Here is a 19,519-nt window from a genome sequence, read left to right as displayed (position 1 = left end):
AATAGAAAAGAAATAATAATAATAATAAAGAAAAGAGGATGGGGGAAAGGAGGGGAAGAAAAAGAGTCACATGATCAGACAAGAAGTTAGAGTGGGGGCTGGGAAGGTGGCTCAGTGGTAGAGCACTTGCCTTGCATGCCTGAGGCCCTGGGTTCAATTCCTCAGCACCACATAAGCAAAAAGAAAAAAGCTGGAAGTGTTGCTAGGCTCAAGTGGTAGAGCGCTAGCCTTGAGCTGAAGAGCTGAGGGACAGCGCCTAGGCCCAGAGTTCAGACCCCACGACCAGACCCCCCCAAAAAAAAGAAGAAGAAGAAGAAGAAGTTAGAGTGGTGGGAAAGAGGGAAGTAGCCAGGCTTGTTCAGCTCCTCATGGAAAGGATTTAAAGATGTAATAAGACATTTTTTTCAGGGGAAAAAGGGGGGGGGGGTCTCACAAGGTGACAATTTTAACAAGGATTTATTTTAATATTACAGGTTAAAGGAGGGAGAAGGAGAAACATTTCCTGGTCTACATGCAGGAAATGGGAGTTAAGGGCTCAAAATGGCTGGATGCTGGTGGCTTACACCTGTAATCCTAGCTACTCAGGAGACTGAGATCTGAGGATCACGATTTGAAGCCAGACCAGGCCAGAAGTCCTTAAGACTCATCTCCAATAAACTATCCAAAAAAGTTGGAAGTAGAGTTATGACTCAAGTGGTAGAACAGTGGCTTGGAGCAAAAAAAGCTAGGGACACCACCCAGGTCCTGAGTTCAAGCCTCAAGACTGGCACCCAAAAAAAAAATCTCCAAATCTCTGTCATCCCTGAAAATGAGACCACAGCTCCAAGTCAGTGGTGTGAGACTGAAATAGGAGGACCTAGGCCAGTCCCCTGGACACAGAGAAGAGACTCCCCAAACAACACCCATCTTCAATCATTGTGTGTGGAGGGGGGGACACCTAGGGCTTGAACTCAGGGTCTGGACACTGTCCCTGAGCTAGTGCTCTACCACTTTGAGCCACAGCTTCACTTCCAACTTTTTAGTAGCAGTAGTGGTAGTTAATTGGAGATAAGAGCCTCAAGGACTTTCCTGCCTAGGCTCACTACAAACTGGGATCCTCAGATCGCAGTCTCCTGAGTAGCTAGGATTACAGTCATGAGCCACCGGCACCCGGTTCTTTATGCATTCTTGGTAACAGAATCAGGCCCACCTGAGCACTGAGCACTAGTTCCTCATCACCTGCCAGCAGAGTAGCTGCCCCTCGGACAGCAGCTCATGGGGGACCTTCTCTCCACCCAAGCATCTCTTTCACATCTTAGAGGCCCAGCCATGCTGCTGGCCAGGCAGATGCACACAGGGCCTAATAATGGGACAAGATACTGTGGCGAGCAGGGCACAGTGGGCGAAGGTGTGCTGCAGCCAGGCCTGCTTGCAGAGCCCAGTGGGTTGTGAAAGTTGCTGTGGTTTTGAGGGAGGGGCCGGGTACTCAGTGTCTGCATGCAGCCTGGGACCCACTGGCAGGGCTGGTGAGGATGATAAGGGATAGCCTCTTCAAAGGAAGTTGAGAAAGTACTTCCTTCTGGGTAGAGCAGGACCAGGCAGAATGGGGCTGTCCTGCCAGCACCAGGTGGCAGGTCACCCCCCTCCTGCAGATTCCTGACAGGTGCCTGGGCCACATGTGGCTCACGCAAGTCCCAGGGAGCACAAGGCCAAGGAGGCCTCGCTCACAGCACAGCCAGCTTCCTGGGAAGGAAGCATCTGGAATGCTTCCTCAGCCACCTTGGCCTGGCTGGCTTCTGAAGTCTGAGTTCTTGCATCCAGTGGGAAATGGGGAGAGTCTGAGACAGGCTGTGATGGGGTCAGAGCTGTGTGGTGAGTCTCACCTGGTAGCCTATGTGAGTCAGGCAGAAGCCTGCGGGGTGGAGAAGATGTGGGGTATGTCCAGGTTGGGGTTTATTCAGAATTTGAGGCACAGGGGAAGAGGCTGAGGAGAGAGCTCAAGGCAGTCTTGGTGTTGTATATTGCACTTGTAGGGGGGAACATGGGTGCCCCTCATAAAGAAGCTGTGCTGGGTACTGGTGTTTGCACCTGTCATCCTAGCCACATGGTTGGCTGAGATTGGGAGGGTTGTGGTGCCTGGCCATCTCAGGCAAAAAGAAAAAGGAAAGGAGTCCATGAGACTCCATCTCAACAGAAGAAGCCAGGAGTGACAACACATGCCTGTCTCCTAAGTTAGCCTAAAAAGGAGGATCAGGATCCAAGCAAAGATCCAGTACACATAACAAGACGCTGTCTGAACTAGTCATCACAATGGGCTAGAGAAAAGGCTCACCAGGAGAGTCCCTATCTAGAAAGCATAGGCCTAGTTCAAGCCCACATAGTGCTCCCTCCCCTCAAAAAAAACAGTAAAAGGAACTTTTCCAAAGAGAGAAAGAAGTCCAGTTTGAGGCACCCTGAGATTGAAAACCCTATGCTTGTAGTCCCAGGTATTTGGGAGGTTGAGATGTAAGAATCAGGGTTCAAAGCCAGCGTAGGCAGGAAAGTTGATAAGACTCTTAGCGCCAATTAACCACTAAAAAACTGGAAGTGGTGCTGTGATTCAAGTGGTAGAACATCAGCCTTGAGCAGAATGAGCTAAAAGATGGTGCCAAGCCCTGAATTCAAGCCCCAGTGTTGACCAAAAGAAAAGAACAGGGAATCTGATGGTCCCTGAAGACTGAGGACCACACACCCAGGATAAGCCTGTGCTGTCATTACCTCAGACCACCAAAACATGTGGCTGAGGTCACCAGCAGGCCTTTGCACTGAGCCGCTGGTTCCGGACTTTGTGGCTTCCAAGCTATTTACGGGTCACTTGACGACAGCTTCCTCCGAGCCATCTGCTGCGTGTGGAAGGAGGCCAGCCTTCCTCTGCAAGCCTTGTCTCCACCAGCCCCACCAGCCCAGATTGGGACACAAAGTGGAGAAGCAGCTAGAAGGAAAGAGGCCAGGGTTGCAGAGGAAGCTCGGCCCTGCCCCGTGGCTGACAGCTGGGGTCCAGCCCAGGCCACCTGCTTCTTGCAGGAGAAAGCTGTGGTCAGGTGGTCAGGGACTTGAAAAAGCACCAAGGTGCCCTGTCTGGGCTACAGGTCCCCTTTTGTGCAAAAAGCATCTTTGAGCCAGTCATTGGCTACTCAGGAGGCTGAGATCTAAGCATCTCTATTCACATCCAGTGAAGGATTAACCAACAAAACACCAGAAGTAGGGCTGTTGTACATCCTTAAGCAAATGAGCTAAGGGACAGTGCCCAGGCCCTGAATTCCAGCCCTAGTACTGGCATGCATGCACACACATACACACATACACACATACACACACACACACACACACACACACACACTTTGAGGTGCTAAATATACATAGAAACATTTTGCCTCTAGATGACATGTAAATATTTTCCTCCCAGCCTCACTGTTTCCTGGATCTGTGGCTTCCTCAGGGCTACCATACCCATCCCTAGTTCCAAGCTCTTCTATTTTGAGGTCAGAGACCCTTTTGGGTACACCATGGCTCACCCAGCTCCCCATGGCATCGGCCCATCCAGGGTCGGTCCTGGCCCCATGTGGTGCTAGGCCATCCTCAACCCGGGCAGGATCTCAGGGTGATTCTGCATCCCTAGAAATGAGTCCTTTTCCACAGCCAGATGGACAGCACACACTGCAAGGGAGATTTCTCCTCCAAGTCCACAGGTTTGCTGCTCAGGGCACTCGTCCCATGAAACTGTGGAAGATACCCAAGGCTGAGGACTTGAGCCTCGTGATTTTGTACCTCCAGGTTGCTGAGTACTGTGTGTGGCCACCACGGAGCTGGCCTCACACCAAGGCTGGGCTCCAGCAATGCAACCTCTTGATAGCCTGGCCACACACACGAGGTCTCTGGCCTCATGGCCCCAGGACTCTCTCCTTGGCTTCCTAAGGGACTCAGTGTGGCCTGTACGAAAGCAGGGAACATTTGCTGAACTACAAAGAACTCAAAGGGGCCTTAGGTCTCTCCTGAGCCTGGCGGGATCAGGAGACACCTCCCCCGCAAAGTCCCTTCTTGTCCAGTCGTCCCCTGCCCTCGGTGGCTCTTCCCGAGTGCCTCACACATGGCCACAGGGTCACTTCCCGGGACAACATACATCCTGAGACCTCTGCCTGTCAGCCACATTCACTCTCAGGACTCTTGTCCTTGTTCTCAGATTCTGTTGTGCCAGAAGGGCTGGGAAGGCCCCTGGATACCCAGTCTGACCGGGACCACGTACCCCGTGTCTGCAGCTCAGTCCAACCTGGCCACTAACCAAGGGCTGAAGTCTCAGCAGGGCACTGGACCCTCCAGGTTCCATGCTGCCTCCCAGTTCAGCCTTGGCTCTGCCTGTCACCCCTGGTCCCCTGCATCAGGCATCAGGACACCTCACTCAGTGAGGCCCCTCTGAGCTCCCCCCGAGCTTCGGCACATATTCTCATTCCCGTTCGCGCTTAAGTTGCCATTGAGAAGCAGAGGCAGCCTCGTGGTCGAGACACCTTAATAGCCTAGTCTGAGGAAGCAGGGGGTCCCCTGAGAAAAGGACCACCACCCAGAGATGGATGAGGGAAGGGGCGCTCATGCAGGGAGCCCGCCACGGCCACCAGGGGTCACTATAACGACCCATCCCAGACCTGGGCTCCAACAGGAATTCATTCCTCACCACTCTGGAGAGTGGGGCTGAAGGGGTGGGCAGCACCCCTGAGAGGAGGAAGTTGGGTCCTTCGTCCTCTGGCCTCTCAGCTGGGCATGACAGAGAAAGGAACTGAGGCAGGGTAGGTCAGGGCAAAAAGTAGGCAGAACTCCCTGGCCTCCGTCTTGCACCCTGCTTGGGTTATGTAAGAAGCCAGGGAAGGTTTTCTTGCCCTCCTCCACCTTCCTGGGTGCGTCCCACACCCAGCCTCCTCCTCCAGGAAGCCCCCAGAGGATTACTCATTCACTAGCGTCTCACTTCTGTTAATTTGCAAGCTCCTACTTGGGGTTTCTATGTTGCTACGTTATGTAATGAGCTTTTGAATTTCCGTGCTCCTGAGCACCAAGTGTAGGACTGAGGTTAGGCAGAAAGTAAATAAATGCAAGTTCATTCCCACTAAAATCAATCTTTCCCTCCCAAATCTGGGCCTCTCGTCCTGCCACAGGAGGTGGATGCCCCATCCCTGCAGGCTCCTTCTGGAATGGGTACCAAGTGAGAACAGCAGATGCTGAATGAATGAATGAATGAATGTGTGGTGAATGGATGAATGAGCTGGAGAGGGTGGGACTCATGTCTCTGCACTGAGTCTTGGTTGGAGGCTAGCTGGGGTGTCACGAGGCCCCTGTAGGGGGCAGCAATGACCCACCCCCTGGTCTGCAGGATGGAGAACCTGTTTATCAACCGCTTCATGCACATGTTCCAGTCTTCTTGGCATGATTTCGCTGACTTTGAGAAAATCTTCGTCAAGATCAGCAACACTATCTCTGGTGAGTGCGTTGAGAGCTCCTGGCATGCCATTTTCCTCCCCCAGATGTGCCGGGGAGTTGGCAGGGCTGTTTCATCTCGCTAGGCTCTGCTGCACGAGGTCCAGGTGGCTCTAAGGTCTTGTTGCCCGGGCCTCGCTGGCCAGGCCTCACTACCTCCATGCCACCCAGGATGGTATCTCTGTGGACATGCAGGTGACCTCGCATGGTCACCTTCATGCCCTGTGGATTTTCCTCCGTGGATGCTCAAGCTTGAGCACTAACAAGCTCATCATTAGTCTTAAAACTTCCACAACTTTTTCTTTACACAAACAATCTAACCATGGTGCTTCTGGACACAGAAAAGGGAGGACTCACTGGTTTTATTTCAGCAGTTACTATAAAACAATGTTGGGCTGGGCATCAGTGGCTCATACCTGTCATCCTAGCTCTTCTGGAGGCTGAGATTTAAGGATCATGGTTCAAAGCCAGCCTGAGCAAGAAAGTCTATGAGACTGTTGTCTCCAATGAGGCACCAAAAAGCCAGAAGTGGAGCTGTGATTCAAGTGGTAGTGTCCTAGCCTTGAGCTAAAGGGCCCTGTTCAAATCCCTGGACTGACACACACCAAAAATTGAGGTTCTTTGGCCAGGCTGTGTTCAGGTAGACTATGGCATGGCAGTGAGTGCAGATTGAATGGAAGATCGTGACAGGCCGTTAGGAGACAGAGCTGGTTGGGTAAAGAAATCCACATAAAAATGATCTTGCAAAGTCCTCCATGGGACTCTCCTCCCTCCAGTCCCTACTTCTCCCTCCCTGCCAGGCTAACAGACCTGGGGTCTTGAGGGAGGGTTTTGTGGGACACTAAGGGCCAGCTCAGGGAGGGCGACGTGGTGCCACTGTCTGACCCAGTCCCTGACCCAGCAGGAGGACAAAGCAGGTGAGTGGAGGTGCAATGGGGACTCAGGAAAGGGAACCTAGCAGGGACTTAGGAAAGGAGCCCAGCAGGGACCCGGTCAGCCTGGCCAGGAGTACCCTGCAGGGCAGAGACCCAGCACCCTCCACCCAGGGCCCTGCTTCTCCCCTCACAGAGCGGGTCATGAACCACTGGCAGGAAGACCTCATGTTCGGATATCAGTTCCTGAATGGCTGCAACCCCGTGCTGATCCAGCGCTGCACCCAGCTCCCTGCAAAGCTCCCAGTGACCACAGAGATGGTGGAGTGCAGCCTAGAGCGGCAGCTCAGCTTGGAACAGGAGGTCCAGGTAGGAGCTCTCAGCTGGGGAGGACACTGGGGCCCGACCAGGTTTATCCCCAGACAGCGCGCTCTCTCTCTCCACCCTGGCTGATTGCTGGCTTTGAGACTGGTTTGGTCGAGGTTGAGAAATGGGAAAAAGAAGCAGGCTTTGTGTGAGAAGAAAACTAGAACAGCAAACAGAAAATGTTACTTTCTAATTAGTGGTGACGTTCTCTGGTCACCCTGTCGTACATGCTCAGCTAGCTACTAAAGTGAGCACCTCCATACCCTGCCCTCCCCGTGGAGGGCGCTTCTCCAGCCCCATCCTGGAAGGCCCTGTAATCCTGCCCAGACCCCAGGACCTTGGATTGTGATGACAGGCACACAGCAGTGTCCTGCTATAGATTTAATTGTTGGAAATCTGAGAGCTGCTTTAGTAGCTAGAGATTTCAAATATTAAAGAATCATACAAATATTAAAGAATCAGACCTGTGATCCTAGCTACTCAGAAAGTAGAGATCTGAGGATTGTAGTCCCGAATCAGCCCTGGGCAGTTAAGTCCATGGGATTTTTATCTCTAATTAACCACCAAAAAGGCCAGAAGGAGAGCTGTGGCTCAAGTGGTAGAGCACCAGCCTTGAGCAAAAACAGCTCAGAGACAGTGCCCTGGCTCTGAGTTCAAGCCTCAGGACTGGCATGCGCCGTGCATGTGCGCACGCGCGCACACACACACACACACACACACACACACTTAAAAAAAAAGGTGAACATTCTGGAATTGAAAGGAGCAGAGCAAATCATCTGCCCAACTCAGGTTCCCGTTTGACCCCCTGCCCTGACATCCCCCGCCTCCTCCCCGCCCCCCCCAGCCTCTGCTTCCTCCATGGCTGTGAGGCCATTCCTCGTTGACCTACCCCACTCTTTCCATGGTTTTGATGTCCACCTGTGGTCTTGATCATGAGGCAATTGCCTGATCATCGGAGCCACTGGTGACGGTGACTAGACTCTTGGGCAAACACACTGCCTCTTACACTGTCTCACTTCCCACAGCAGGGCAGTCCTTAAGTCCCTCTGGCATTCCTGTCACCTGTCTGGCAGCTTCTAGCAATTCATAGTATGCATGTGGCCTACACAACTCCTGAATTATTCTGTCTTGTTTTGGTTTGGTTTTGTCTTGCTGGAAATGGAACCTGGGCCTCATGCATGCTAGGCATGCACCACTGAGAGGCCCAGAACTATTTTGTTTTTCATCTTTTTCTGTACAATTCGTTTTGAACCATGAACAGAGGATTTCTATTGATGGGGGTGTGCTTTTTTTTTTTTTTTTTTTTTTGTCGGTCGTGGGGCTTGAACTCTGGGCCTGGGCGCTGTCCCTCAGCTCTTCAGCTCAAGGCAAGCGCTCTACCACTTGAGCTACAGCGCCACTTCCGGTTTTCTGGTGGTTTATTGGAGATAGGAGTCTCACAGTCTCTCCTGCCCGGGCTGGCTTTGAATGGCGATCCTCAGATCTCAGCCTCCTGAGTAGCTAGGATTACAGGCGTGAGCCACCCGCGCCCAGCTTGTGCTTTTTTTTTTTTTTTTGACACAACTTTATATTCCATTTGTTGGTTCTGAGTTACTGTCAGAGCTCTTCAAGATTACTTTCCTTCTGTTGCGTTTCTTTTATTCCAAATCACAAAAATCAAGTAAATCTGGCTTAACCCAAGGAATTTACACAGCACTGTGGGCTCCCTGGCTCACACAGAGTTGGCCCAGGGTGCTGTCACAGTGTCCATTTCCAAAGGAGCATCTCCTTATGTAAAGAGAAACTTACCTTCCTTCCACCCACTTAACAAAGACCACCCAGGAGAAAGTCAGACCCTACTTCCCAACAGGGATCTTGGGGGCCAGCCCTCATGGACCAGCTTGAGTCCCGACATCCTGGAACCAACCTCACTGGCAGGAAAATGGAACATGCTGAACAAGAGAGGACCAGGGCTGGGCGCCAGTAATCCTAGCTACTCAGAAGGCTGAGATCTGAGGATTGCAGTGCAAAGCCTGTCTTTTGGATCCTTCACAGGATTGTCTGTGAGATTCTTATCTTCAATTAACTACCCCAAAAGACCAGAAGTGGAGCTGTGGCTCAAGTGGTAGAGCATCAGCCTTGAACAAGAATGCTAAGGGGCAATACTCAAGCCTGAGCTCAAGGCTCAGCAACAGCAGGGGGAGGGGGGAGAAGGGAAAGGAGAAAGGGAGGAGAAGGGAGGGAAGAGGAGGGAAGAAGGGAGGGAAGGGGAGAGAGGAGGAGAGAAAGAGGAGGGAAGGAGGCAGGCAGGCAGGCCCAGAGATGCACACACACAGACCCTAGATGGGCCAGAAAGCTGTAGCCCAGAAAGTCAAAGCTGAGATGTATAGGACCCTCCTTTTCCAGAAGGATGAAAGGCCATAAGAAGCCTAGGGTTCCCAGGCCGGGGCTCCTGGCGCTCATGGCCGGCCCTCATCACACTGACCAGACCAGGGCAGAGGATTCATGGCTCAAGCAGTAGCCCTTCCTTCAGGGCCTGAAATCCCCGCTGGTCCCTCCGACCCCGCGCCCCCAAAGCTCTGCAGCCCGGCCCCTGCGTTGGGAGCGGGAGCGACCCCGTTTCACAGGGAGCTCCTTCGTGCCTGGGTGAAGCCCCTGTTCTGCGGGGCACCCCGGCGCGCCGGGTCTGCACAGTGCTGTGCAGCGTAGCTGTGTGAACACGCAGCCACCAGCAGCCTGGGGTGGCTCAGCAAGGCCACCCCACCGCGCGGTCCCCCACCCCGCGGCCCCACCCCGCGGACCCCGCGCTCCAGCCGCGCGCGCCCTCTGGCGGACGCTGCATGCAGCGCCCCAGGGCGCCGCTGCGGTGAGGGAATTCCCAGCTCCAGAAGGGGCGCGCATCCCTGAGCTTTGGCCTGGTGCCCAGTCTCCAGCCTCAGACCAGACGGGAGCGTGCGAACCCCGCGATCCCTCCCTCATCTGTCCCTGCAGAGCCGGCCGCGTGCCGCAGCTGCTTCCTTCTCGGCAGGTGGCACCCCCTTCCCTTCCCAGTTCTCCCTGCCTTGGCTCTCACAGTGGCTGAACACTTTGGAGTGTTTGATGTCTATTTTACCCCAAATAAGCTTTTTTTTCCGGGGGGGGGGGGCAGTGGTACTGGGGTTTTGAACTCAGGGCCTCACACTTACCAGGCTGGTTCTACCACTTAAGCCACACCTCCAGCCCCCAAGCAAGATGAGGTCTTCTTTCCTGTCTGTGATCTGTCTAGTTTGGTTTCCCTAAGTTGCTGGGGTCCCAGGCCACCACATCCAGTTTTCCTCCATGGAGATGGGGTCTCATGGACTTTTCTGTCTGGACTGGCCTCAAATCACAAGTCTCCCAACCTCAGCTTCCCAAGTAGCTAGGATTACAGGCATAAGCCACTGGTGCCTGGCTTCCAAAATCTACTTTCTTATTAAACACACATCCTAGGTGGACTTTCAGTACCTTTCCTGTGAGTCAAGTAGGTTACCTGAAAATGTGAATTCGCTACTGCCAGTGAAAGTTAACCTGTGAAAGTTCTCCATGTGAACCTTTAAATTAGAGCACAGTGAACTCTACATTGGCTGGGCGTGTGCATAGTACATGCCTATGCATGTGCCAGTGCCCACACAGTACTGGGCCTTGAACTCAGGGCCTAGGTGCCCTCCCTTAGATTTTTCACTCAAAGCTGGTGCTCTCCAACTTAGCCACACCTCTACTTCTGACTTTGGGGTAGCTAATTGGAGATAAGGGTCTGATGGACTTTCCTGCCCTGGCTGACTTCAAACTGAGACCTTCAGATCTTAGCCAGCTGAGTAGCTAGGATTACAGGCATGAGCCACCCACACCCAGCTTTGAATTTATACATTTTAACTCCACTCAGCTGCAGGGAAGGAACGGGATCCCCCAAAGCCATTACTTTGTACCCTGCCTTCTTGCTCTCACAGGCCCTGACTTGGGTTCATCTCTGTTGAAAGTAACTTGAAGCCATTTCTCTCCTGCAGGAAGGGAACATTTTTGTAGTGGACTATGAGCTGTTGGATGGCATTGATGCCAACAAGACTGACCCCTGCACACACCAGTTCCTGGCAGCACCCATTTGCCTGCTCTACAAAAACCTGGCCAACAAGATCGTCCCCATTGCCATCCAGGTAGGCCCCCCTCCCCAGCCCCTGAGATTGCAAGACCCTGTCTCAAAAGCAAAATTTAGCTGGGTGCTGGTGGCTTACGCCTGTAATCCTAGCTATTCAGGAGGTTGAGATCTGAGGACCATGGTTCAAAGCTAGCCCATGCAAGAAGGTCCATGGGACTCTTATCTCCAACTAACCACCAAAAAGCCAGAAATGGGGCTATGGGTCAAGTGGTAGAGCACTAGGCTCAAGCAAAATAGCTCAGGCACAGCATCCAAGACCTGAATCACACTCAGTACTATCGAGGAGTGTGGCTCAAGTGCCTAGTCCTTAAAGTCCCAGGGCTCAATCCCTGGAATTGCATTATTAAAATAATACTACCAAAGAGGACGAAGCAGTGCAAATCATGATTACCACCAAGCAGAGTTTAGTGGAGATACTTGAGCTGGGTATGGTAGCTCATGCTTGCAATCCTAGCTACTCAGAAGGCTGAGGCTCACAGTTCAAAGTCAGCCCAGTCAAAAATGTTCAAAAGATTCTGTCTCAACAACCAAGAAAAAACTGGTGTGGTGGTGGACACCTTAACTCCAGCAACCTGAAGGGCACGTATCAGAAGTGTGGCTGCAAACCAGCCTTGCCAAAAACTCAATAAACAAGGCCAAGGCCAGCCCCTGGGAAAAGGCCATCGAACCTATCTGAAAATTATTAAAGTAAAAAGAGCTTAGGTCATGCTTAAGAGGCAGAGTTTTTGTCTAGAAAGTGAAAAACCCTAAGTTCAAAAGCCCAGTATCACACTCCCTTGCCACCCTTCAAATTTATATGAGAAAATTCGCTGGTCTGGGTGGTGAATGCCTGTAATCCCAGCTACTCAGGAAGGGTAACAAAAGGGTCTCCGTTTGAGGCCAGCTCACACAAAGACTCAATACCCTGAGCTATATTCTAGCCCCTGGAGTTGGGGGTGGGCAGACAGTTGAGGGGGTCAAGGAGACCCCTGTGGTGAAGAATAGAAGGTCCCTTGTGGGGGGTGGGGGGACATGATTAGGTGACAGCACAGGGGTTTGATGATGAGGTGGCCACACAGTGGGATCTGATGGTCTATCACACCACCACTGTAGTAAGGAAAAGCCAAACTGCACCCCTCTGCCCTGCTGAGTACCAAAATAAAACAATAAAGATAAACAAGAATGTTGGGCTAAGGGGACTTTGAAAGTAAAACAAGGAAGGAAGGAGTACTGAGAGGAAAGGCTGGTTATGTGATGTGCTTAACATCAGGATGTGTTTGCATCACTTGCAAAGCCACCAGCAGAAACTGAGCCAAAGACGTCACTACAACCTAAGAGCTCCTGCTTGCTGACAAGGGAAAGATGACATACCTGGGCAAATGGTACAACCAGGCTCCTGGTAAAAGAAATATAAGTGGATAATCAAGCTGCACATGGAAAAAATCTTCCACTTCACTAGCTGTCACAGAAATGCCCATTAAACCATGAGACCTAAGAGGTAGGCTGAAATAAGAAAGTGGTACGCTCTGCAGGACTGAAACCCCAGGCCTCAAACTCCTCGGGTATCACATGTCACCCACCCTAGACACCAAATAGAGACATGGTGGGCCAGGTGCTGGTGGCTCACACCTGTAATCCTAGCTACTCAGGAGACTGAGATCTGAGGATTTGGGTTCAAAGCCAGCTGAGGCAAGAAAGTCTGTGGTACTCTTATTTCCAAAAATCTGGATGTAGCAGTGTGGCTCAAGTGTAGAGCACCGGCCTTGAGTGAAAAAGTTAAGGAAAAGCGCCCAGGCTCTAAGTTCAAGCAGTATTGGCACAAGGAAGGAAGGGAAGGATGGAGGGAAAGAGGAAGGGGGGGAAGAAAGAAAGAAGGAAGACAAGGTAAAGGATAAAAAAAGGATGTTTATTAAAGACAGCATTGCAGCTCATCGTTAGCCATCTTTTAGGATACAAACACAAAAGCTGAGGCAGGCGGGTGAAGGTGTGCCTAATGTCTACCCAGTCCTAGACACCAGCCTGGCCTGGCTGGCCACGGTCTCCAGTCCTTGTCCTCAGAGGCTCAAAAGTTAGAAGGTGTCATCCTGGCAGGGCTGCTGAGTGCATGTCTGTCCTGTGTCACCTGTGTCACCTGCTTGTTCTGAGCTCTTGGCTATTCTCTTTTTTACAATTTTCTGTCTTTCTCTCTTTCTTTCCTTTTCTTTTTTTTTTTTTGTGAAACTGGGACTGGAACTCAGTACCTGGTGCTTTGCTCATTGGCTATTGCTCTACCCACGGAGCCACACTTCCAACCCCTGGCTATTCTTTCTTTGGAGCAGTTTGACCTGTTGTCACAAAATGGTAAGAGGAAGGTATTGCTGTGGTTTGAGGGGCAGTTTCCTTTACCCCTCTTTGTAAGAAGTGATCAATGATAAATCTTGTCCTTCCTGGAGCCCAGGGTGTGGGCAGTGACTGGAGGAGAGGAAGGCTTAGCTCAAAGGACACAGAGGCACAGGGGGCTGGGGGCCTAGCTTTGATCCTGCTTGTCATTAACTCATTCACAGGCCCAAGCGAGTAGTCAGTGCTTCTCAGCAACAGTAGTTTAAATACTTCAAACCCTGGGCCAGCACCTGGGCAGGGCTTGCTGTGGAGGCTCAGGAGTCTAGAATGGATGGTGACAGGGTTGAGGGGCTGGGGTGGGAGGGAGTTAGGTCTGGCACTGTCAGCAGAGCCTTACACAAGAGGCCTGACTCCGAGATTCCAACATTCTTTGGCTGTTTGCCCCAGAGAATGCAAACAGGTAGCCATGAAAAGGCAGGGAGAAGAAGAAGAACCTAGCTATGCCAGGAAGATAGAAATCCGGCGTTTGAAGCCATCTTCATGGTACCAACATGTGCATCGCCTTTAACTAGGGAAGAATTGGAGTGGGAGAGCCGTGGTCCCCTCTGTGCATCACCTTTACAACAAAAATGCTTTAAATAAATAATCATCAGCCTTGGTCAAAGCATATATGGTCTGACCAGTCATCACCTCAGTTCTAGTCCTGCAAGGTGGCCCCAAAAATCATTGCTGGAAGAGACATCCAGGCTGCCACGAGAGGACGGGGTGATCTCACTATGGGGGGTTTGTCTGTAAGGCTCTGCAGAAACCCAAGGTGACTACCGGTTTAGGATGGGGGAGAGCTGGAACGGGCTGATGTAAACACTGACAGACATCTGTCAAGCTATTTCTTTCTCTGGGCCTTCAGCCCGGTCAGACACTGCATAAATGACTAACATTCCTACTGAGATTTAAGCAGAAGTATTAACCTAAAGAGTTGTCTTGTGCTGGTACTGGGGCTTGAACTCAGAGCCTGGGTGCTGTCACTTAACTTTTTGTTCAAAGTTGGTGCTTTACTACTTGAGCCATGGCTTTTTGGTGGTTAGTTGAAGATAAGAGTCTCATAGACTTTCCTGTTCAGGCTGGCCTCGAACCCTGATCCTCAGAGCTCAGCCACCTGAGTTGCTAGAATTAGAGGCATGAACCTTCAGCACCTGGTTCTTTTTACTTACTAAAATGTGGCTTCCTAAACTTTGAGTTCCCTGTGTGGTTTGTATTATATATTTCTATTGGACAATGCAGTTTTGCAGGGAGAGACAGACAAGGAAGCCACCTTCCAAATAACTCAGGGGACACAGCTAAGTCTGCTTCTGAGGCAGGCGACTCTCTGTCTCTGCTCAAGCTACCTGCTATACCAAGCCCCCAAGGCCCCAACTGCCCTTCCCAGCACTCTGGCTGCAGCTGCTGCTGGCAAGCTGCTCTTTGCCCCTGGGTCTCCTGAAGTGTCAGGTCCTTGCCTGATGGAAGGCGTAGCGCTGGTGCTAGTGTATTAAGGGATGTCTTAGTGTCATCCCCACCACACTATTTGTATTTCAGAGCAGCAAGTCCCCTCAGTGGTAGTAAAGAGTGGAACTGGAGAGGGGGAGCTGGTCACTGCTTCACCCTCCAGCCTGGGCCTGCAGCCCCTTGCACAGGAGACGCTCATTGCGGGAGAGGAGGAGGGGCAGGCGGTGGAGGAGGAAGGGCAGGAGGGGAGAGGAGGAGGGGCAGGAGGGGAGGAGGCAGGAGGGAGGGAGGGGTGAGAAAGCAGGGTCAGGTCTACCTCCACTGGCCACTCCTCGTGACCCCTCTGTGGGCAGTTATAGCAAGCCAGTGAGGGACAGTTGTCCACATATAAGGGGTCCCCGTCCCCAGTTAGGCTGTGCTCCTCTGGGGCTGTGCAGGTTGTGTATGAACAGGGAACACTCACCCCTGGAACCCCAGGTGTCCAGCCACCCTCCTTGCTCTTCTAGTGACCTGCAAGCAACTTGTGAAGATGTTCTGGTTCTTTGGAATTTTCTGAGAGGCGAGGTTTGCAGCAATAGTCTTGAGCAAAATCCAACCAGATGTTTTCTTGCTTCAACAATGCAGCTCAACCAAATCCCAGGCGAGGAGAACCCCATTTTTCTCCCTTCCGATGCAAAATACGACTGGCTTTTGGCGAAAATTTGGGTGCGTTCCAGTGACTTCCACATCCACCAGACTATCACCCACCTCCTGCGCACGCATCTTGTGTCAGAGGTGTTTGGTATTGCCATGTACCGCCAGCTGCCTGCCGTGCATCCCATTTTCAAGGTAAGAGCCAGGCACTGTTCCACTTGCAGCGGTGTGGATGACACCTGGGAGGGGGGACATCCCTGCAAGGGACAGTGGCTGGAGCAAGCAGCACACAGACCCTGGAGAGGCAGCACTGTCTCCCTAAGGAACAAAGTACTGGGGAGCCTAATGGTGCTGCAGGACATGGGGCCAGGCTGGGGGCCGGGGCCAGAGCCTGGCTAGCTGGGAAGGCAGGTGAAATGCTGCTAGCACTGATGGTTGGAGTACCTGATGGCTGAAAATACCTCAGTGCCTCAGTTTCCTCATCTGTAAAACAGGTGAAAATAGTATCCTAGCCTTCTAGGAAAATGATCAGGAGAAAAGTGTCAAGTTCAGAGAGCTTAAAGCATGACAGGCACCTAGTTAAGTACTAGGCAGATGGTGCCAATTCTGTCCCCGGCACCTGGGCTGGGTGGGGTGCTGCGAGTCCCCAGGTCTCTGATGTCCTTCTCTCCTGCCCAGCTGCTGGTGGCACACGTGAGGTTCACCATCGCCATCAACACCAAGGCCCGGGAGCAGCTCATCTGCGAGTATGGCCTCTTTGACAAGGTGGGTACCCTCCCTCCCATGGGGCCTAGATGGGCATCTCAGGCCAGGCCCCAGGCAGTGGCCTGGGAAGTGGGCAGCTTTGGCTCCATCCACTAGCCAGTGCAAGCCAGGGTACCACCAAGGTCTCCCTCCTGGCACATGTCCTCCTTCAGCCTCTCAGCTGAAACCTCTGCCCACTCTTCCCTCCTTCATGGCCCACTGACCTGCACACAGGGAGACCCGCTTGCCCTTCCATGCTGCTGCACCCTGGCTTCCTGCCTGGGAGCTGCTCAGTGGCTGAGCACAGCGCTGGGTGCCTTTCTTGTCTCTCTCTGTTTCTGACCCACTTTTGTGTGCCAGCCCTGGGGCTTGCACTTGGGTGTTGTCCTCAAGCTTTTTTGCTCAAGACAAGGGCTCTACCACTTGCACCACAGCTCCACCTGTGGATTTTTGGTGATTAATTGGAGGTAAGAGTCTCACTTCCTTGCCTGGACTGGCTTTGAACTGCTATCCTCAGATCTCAACCTCCTAGGTAACTAGGATTGTAATCCTGCTGACTCATTTCTTAACACGGAGCGAGCACCCCAGAGGGGCTGGGGAGTCCCAAGTGGGAGCTGACCCTCCCTCCTGCAGCTGAGCAGCTGTGACCCTGGCCCTGACACTGGGTCGGGTTGCTCCTGGCTGTCATCATGGTGCTGGGGGCCTTGGCCTGTGGGGATAGACGTCGCTGTCACCTGGCAGGGCACTGGCGGTCCCTCTGGGTCCAGGCCCCCAGCTTTCCCAGGATTCAAGGAAGGCAGGGGTTGGACGGATAGGAGGGAGCTGGCCTGGTTCGGAGCTCTCCCTTCCTCGCAGGCCAACGCCACCGGGGGGCGGCGGGCACGTGCAGCTGGTGCAGCGCGCCATGAAGGACGTGACCTACGCCTCCCTGTGCTTCCCCGAGGCCATCAAGGCCCGGGGCATGGACAGCGCCCAGGACATCCCCTACTACTTCTACCGCGACGACGGGCTGCTGGTGTGGGAGGCCATCCTGACGTGAGTGCGGGAGCTGCGGGCCGGGGAGGGCCGGTGCGGGGGCCGGGGGGCAGGGCGCTGGGGGAAGCCCCGCACGCACACACACTCCCGGGGGCTCGCCGGCCAGGTTCACCGCCGAGGTGGTGGGCATCTACTACGAGAGTGACCAGGTAGTGGAAGAGGATCAGGAGCTGCAGGACTTTGTGAGGGACGTCTACGTGTACGGCATGCGGGGCAGGAAGGCTTCAGGTAGGGGCGAGCTCGTGGGAGCGGCTGCGCCCTCGGGTCGGGGTCGGGGTTCTCCAGCCCTGGCCGGGGTTGGGGGTCGGGGTCGGGGTTCTCCAGCCCTGGCCGGGGTCGGGGGTGGGGGTCGGGGTTCTCCAGCCCTGGCCGGGGTCGGGGGTCGGGGGTCGGGGTTCTCCAGCCCTGGCCGGGGTCGGGGGTCGGGAGTCGGGGTTCTCCAGCCCTGGCCGGGGTCGGGGGATGGGGGATGGGGCGGCGTTGGGGAACGGGCCGGGGAAGGGTGTGAGGGGGCCGGTCAGGCGTCTCCCCCTGGGGGCTCACGCCCGCTGCCCCTCCCTAGGCTTCCCCAAGTCCATCAGGAGCCGGGAGAAGCTGTCCGAGTACCTCACCGTGGTCATCTTCACGGCTTCTGCCCAGCACGCGGCAGTGAATTTCGGCCAGGTGTGCCGGGCGGGGCAGTCCTCCGGGTCCCCGGACCGCGGGTCACTGGTCCCCCGGGGCGGCCTGTAGGCCTGGGGTCCACTCTGCGGTGCGCAGAGAGGAGAGGGGAGGGGACGTGACAGGGCGGGGCCCGGGGCGGAGTGGGCGGGGCCTCGAGGAGGGGCGGGCCGTGAGAGGGCGGGGCCCTGGGCGGGGTGGGAGGGGCCAGCGGGGAGGCAGGGTGAGGCCTCGAGGAGGGGCGGGCTGTGAGAGGGCGGGGCCCGGGGCGGGATGGGCGGAGCCAGCGGGGAGGCAAGGTGTGGCCTCGAGGAGGGGCGGGCCGTGAGAGGGCGGGGCCCTGGGTGGGGTGGGCGGGGCCAGCGGGGAGGCAAGGTGCGGCCTTAGGAGATGGGCGGTGTCCTGGGCGGGTCAAGGGGCGGGTCAGGGGCTGGGGCGGCCTGGCCAGCTTCCCCCTGGTCAGGCGGGTGTGGTGGGCTAGTGGGCTGGACTGGTGGCTACGGGCGCCCACTGGGTCGGCACTGTTCCCACAGTACGACTGGTGCTCCTGGATCCCCAATGCTCCCCCAACCATGCGGGCCCCGCCGCCCACCGCCAAGGGCGTGGTGACCATCGAGCAGATTGTGGACACGCTGCCGGACCGCGGCCGCTCCTGCTGGCATCTGGGCGCTGTGTGGGCGCTGAGTCAGTTTCAGGAAAATGAGGTGAGACCCGGCAAGGTGAGGGACACAGCTCACCCATGTTTAACCCATCCCACAATCTCGTCGGCTCTCTCTGGACACCTGCAGCCAGGGATGGAGAGTAGACGTCACCTCCCTCTCTACCCAAGGAGAGGTGGTGGCGGGGCACCAGGCTCTGGGTTAAGGGAGGGAACGCAGTGTGAAGGTCATCGTGCACTGACCTGCCTGTGTGTGGTGTCTGGGCCCTCAGCTCTTCCTGGGCATGTACCCCGAGGAGCATTTCATCGAGAAGCCGGTAAAGGAGGCCATGGCTCGATTCCGCAAGAGCCTGGAGGCCATCGTCAGTGTGATTGCCGAACGCAACAAGAACAAAAAGCTGCCTTATTACTACTTGTCTCCAGACCGCATCCCCAACAGTGTGGCCGTTTGAGCCACCTACACCCATCTGGCCGACAAAGCAAACTGCCCTGCCAGCTTCCAACCTGCCTCGGAGCTGCGAGCCCGAGCTCAGGCCCCGGGCTGCCTGGTATCAAACCACTCTCGGATGAGTCACATTATAGCAAGGCTTCAGTGCGTTTTCATGTTTATTCCTCCACTGTTAGTGATTGAACTGTGAAGGCATTGCCAGGGGCCTTCCTTCACACAGCAGCAAGGGTTAGAGCAAGGCCCCTCCACGCCCAGCTTAGCACTTCTGGCCAGCACAGCAGCTGGTTCGGATGTCCAGGTCTGCTACTGGGCACATCGATTACTTGTGCTAGTCACAGTTAATTCCATTTCTTGCATGCGGCCAGTGTCCAAAGACATACTTGTGAATTAACTTTTGGTTGTCACAAAAATAAAGTTCATAAGTCTTGTTCCACATTCTCTAAACTCCGGTCACCACCAAAAATAAAGCCAGATTCTATCTGAGTCAAAGTCTCCCTGCCCAAACCTGATGAAAGTCCCTCATCCTACTGCTCCTGCTCCTCTCAAACATACCATCCAAATGCTACCACCTCTGCTGGCCAGCTAGAGCTTGCCTCTCTCCACAGTTTTGTCAGATGTCTGTCGTTGCCTTCTGTGTGAAATCCCCCATCTAGCTGACAAACTTCAGATACTGTTCTAGGAGCTAGACACTT

At 54.1% G+C, this 19,519-nt stretch overlaps 1 protein-coding gene across 1 annotated transcript in view; it reads left to right on the top strand.

Annotated features, from left to right (window-relative positions):
• The window catches only part of Alox5 (arachidonate 5-lipoxygenase), a 39,337-nt gene extending 20,027 nt beyond the window's left edge, over positions 1-19,310 (top strand). Inside the window, 11 exon segments of the mRNA XM_042696525.1 lie at positions 5,375-5,481; positions 6,547-6,719; positions 10,718-10,864; positions 15,274-15,477; positions 15,961-16,047; positions 16,882-16,893; positions 16,895-17,061; positions 17,168-17,289; positions 17,624-17,724; positions 18,255-18,425; positions 18,652-19,310. Coding sequence (XP_042552459.1) covers positions 5,375-5,481; positions 6,547-6,719; positions 10,718-10,864; positions 15,274-15,477; positions 15,961-16,047; positions 16,882-16,893; positions 16,895-17,061; positions 17,168-17,289; positions 17,624-17,724; positions 18,255-18,425; positions 18,652-18,831 — 1,471 coding nt within the window. The 3' untranslated portion in view covers positions 18,832-19,310.
• The last annotated feature ends 209 nt before the right edge of the window (positions 19,311-19,519 follow it).

The sequence above is a fragment of the Dipodomys spectabilis genome, unplaced genomic scaffold (assembly GCF_019054845.1).
Source record: "Dipodomys spectabilis isolate Male_0828 unplaced genomic scaffold, ASM1905484v1 ptg000207l, whole genome shotgun sequence".
NCBI classification, from domain to species: Eukaryota; Metazoa; Chordata; class Mammalia; order Rodentia; family Heteromyidae; genus Dipodomys; species Dipodomys spectabilis.
This window is presented reverse-complemented; position numbering and strand designations above follow the sequence as displayed.